This window comes from Plectropomus leopardus, unplaced genomic scaffold (genome assembly GCF_008729295.1).
Source record: "Plectropomus leopardus isolate mb unplaced genomic scaffold, YSFRI_Pleo_2.0 unplaced_scaffold8903, whole genome shotgun sequence".
Classification (NCBI taxonomy): Eukaryota; Metazoa; Chordata; class Actinopteri; order Perciformes; family Serranidae; genus Plectropomus; species Plectropomus leopardus.
In genome coordinates this window covers 1-3,397 of record NW_024698158.1, presented here as the reverse complement: position 1 = coordinate 3,397, position 3,397 = coordinate 1, and the positions used below count along the sequence as shown (strand labels likewise).

The 3,397-nt window shown below is 39.0% G+C and overlaps 1 protein-coding gene across 1 annotated transcript; it reads right to left on the bottom strand.

The window, feature by feature from the left end:
- Positions 1-628: 628 nt before the first annotated feature.
- On the bottom strand, positions 629-3,344 carry LOC121940510 (vacuolar protein sorting-associated protein 52 homolog; the record flags this gene model as incomplete). Its single annotated transcript, XM_042483275.1, has 6 exons — positions 629-747; positions 1,695-1,806; positions 2,605-2,670; positions 2,791-2,898; positions 3,002-3,097; positions 3,221-3,344. Coding segments are annotated over 6 exons (625 nt in total), but the record flags the coding sequence as incomplete, so codon positions are not given.
- Between the last annotated feature and the right edge of the window lie 53 nt (positions 3,345-3,397).

The window sequence follows — 3,397 nt, the reverse complement described above, 5'->3', positions numbered from 1 at the left end:
GCAACAATGCAAAGGTCCCTTTTAAATATATGTGCCACATTAACAAATTAAAGCAAAAGCATCAACATATTTGTGAAGAGCACAATCTCAAGAAAAGAAATTACAGCTGCTTTTATGAGCTCTCTCCAAATAGGTGCCGTGCTCAGAGTACCGAGCTTCAACATCTGCAGTAAATTCTTTACACAGGATGGACCAGCATGTTTAAAAGAATACTTTCCTTTTCCTGGAAACTAAAGTCAGCAAAAAGTGTCTGATGAGTTCCAGATCTCCGGATGAGTAAATGCTCAATACTCAAAATAGTTACTTGGTGCAAACTTTAAAAAAGGAAAGAGAACATTTTTTCCTCAGTTGTTGCACAAATATCAGCCCTGCTGTCATGTGTAGTAACAGCCCTGATGATCGGTGCTGAGATATTAGAGGAATTTTGATGCATTTGGTTAAGAAGGAGCTAAGGAGCAACCACTTATATACACTTACTTATAACCAGTTCTATGTTTCAGTTATCAAGTTTGAGGTTAAACTGTAACTTTTGCTGTCCATAAATATACTGGAGTACAAAGTAGCATGAAATGAAAGCCCTCAGGTGAAGTGTTGTTTTGCTCTGACACACACCTGTCTGCTGTCTCACCTGTATGATGCTGGTTCCATTTTTGAAGTTGGTGAAAGACCTCATCACGTCCTGACTCATCGACTCCACCGACTGTTTCCACGTGCTGGAAAAACCCCGAACTAGCTGAGTGATACGAGCTGCAGGAAGGACACAGATGTTAATCAATTAAAGGCGTGGTTATGCACGTGAGGCATGAAACAGACTTATTTATTCAACTAGTACTGCTTCTCTGTTAATTCAGGTTGTGCCTAATGTGCATTTTAAACACTCTTTTATTTATTATCATTAATTCATTTGATCACAAACACCACATGGTTTTTATTCTGCATTTTAATACCCATTCCATGACTCTTTTATTCTTGGTGTTTTTAGATATATTTTATATCCTTTATATTGTTAAATATTGTATATTGTCCTTTATATGTTTTATATTCCTATATTTTATACCTCTTTTATTGTTTTTTTCCTGTTATATGTGTGTTTGCACAGAGCACAGAGCTGCTGGAAACCTGAATTTTTTAATAAAGTGTCTAGCTGTTATAAGCAGAGTTGGGCTATTTGACAATTTATTTATTTTCATGTGAGCGAGACTGAGGCAGAAAAAAATAAAATGAACACACTGTGCATGATGCGGCGAATGTGAGGGTAAAAATGTGAGATGTTAAAAAAAAAAGGATGTGGGCAGCTGAAGTTGTTCAGAAGTGAGAAAGAAGTGGTGCCGCCTCTGACCACAGAGGAGAAACAAAACTGAGAACAATGCTGAATAACAACTGTTCATTGTCCAGTAAACGAAACTAAAGCATGAACTGAAACAGTCCTGCTCACAATGAAATCTATGCGTCAGTGTGAGGAAGCTGGAAATCAAATTCATGTGTGTGAGCAGCAGCAGCTCTGTGAGGCTGCTTTTTATTGTAATGTTTAATTTAATGTTATGTCTGAGCTTTGGTTTGTTCCATCAAAGCACAGAGGATATCTGGAAAAAAACATCAAAGTCTTTGATGATATAAACTTTAAATTTTCAGTCAAACAAATATTTTAAATGAAAGACAAAAATATCGAACCGAAATGAATCGACTTCTCTCACCTTCCTCGTTCTTTAGTCGGTCCAGCTGCCCTTTCTCCATCAAAGCCTCGGCCTCCTTCACGAAGGCGATCATCCCTCCGAAGGGCGGAGACAGAATCTCCTCAATAAACTCCTGCAGAGGGGACGAGGTTCAAAACTCAGACAACAGACAAGATTTTAACTCTCTGAACCCTGAAATTGGCTAAACTTCTTTCAAAAACAGGAAAAAGGCCAAGAACAACAAGAAGTGGTCAAAAAAATTAGCAAGAAATTAGAATAAAGTTGGAAGAAAAGGACCTAAAAATAGAAAGGAAAAAAAAATAGAAAACAACAAAAAGAGAAAAAACAAAAACTAGGAAAATGAGCGCAAGAAAGGGCAAAAAATAAAAAGACTTTGTAGATATTTTTTTTCAAATACACACTTTTTAAAAATTTAATTAATATTTTCTATCACTTTGTTTTTTTTTTGTTTTTTTGCAGTTTATGGGACATTTCTTGTCAAGTTGCTCATTATGTTTTTTTTTCCAGTGATTTTAAAAGAAATCAATCAGATTTTCTCTGGTTTCAGGGGTTTAAATGCTCTTAAAATGCAACTGAATGCAGCACAAGAAAACTGAAGTCCATCCATACCTCACTTGCAGAATGAATACATCAATTATTCATCTTAAAATCGTTAAGACAACTCTGAAGAAAACTTTTATGCTACTTAACTGTGATCCTCACATCCATTTTTAAAACAAAGTTTGAAGTTTTAAACTTTTTCTACTTCAGTTTCATGGCTAAAATTCTAAATATACCAGAAATCCAAAGTATTGGTCTATTTCTGGAGTTGAATACTGATTTTAAAATTCCTGCAGCGTGTTAAAATAAAATCTCGGAGCACACGAAGCAGGAAAAGAAGAGAATATAACAGGATTTGAGTGATGTTTACCTGCGTCCTGGCGAGCAGCAGCTGTTGGAAACCTTCCACCTCCTTACTGTCGTCTGCTGCCCTCTCCTGGACACACGGACACACAATCATCACAAGGACTTCACCACAAGTAAAATGTTTTCATTCCTCAGAGGTAAGAGGAGAAAAAGCAGGCATGACGAGACCTGTGGAGGTTTAGCGGCTCACCATGAGGACGCTGAGCATCATGTCGTAGTTGTTGATGAGGAAGATGAGCTGGTCCCTTCTGGACGGAAACTCGGCCGCCATCTTCAGCACAAAGTTTTCCACCTCAACCTGGAAAACAAATGTTTATTTCTGATCATTTATGACTAATTCAGTCTGACTTTTTCCCCTTCTTTTTTCTGTGTGTGTGTGTGTGTGTGTGTGTGTGTTGTACCTGCAGCTGCCCCAGCAGAGCGTGGGTTCTCTCATTGGGAAACGTCTGATTGATGCTGACGATGGCCGACGAAAACTCTGCGTACCGACGAGTGATCTGAAATAACAACAACAACAAACAATCAGTGAAACACACTGCTGTATGTGCTGATACATGTCAGATCAAACATGTGTGTGTTTATGTGTGTGTGTGTGTGTGTGTGTGTGTGCGCATACATACGTAGTGTGGTCTGGTGTCCAGTACCCCCAGTTTCTGAGGGTCTGTGTTTCTGATGCTGTGGATGTTCATCTCCAGAATCAGTTCAAACCTCGGCCACAGCAGCTCCAGCACGGCCTCCCAGTACCTGACACACGCACGCACGCACGCACGCACGCACGCACGCACGCACGCACGCAC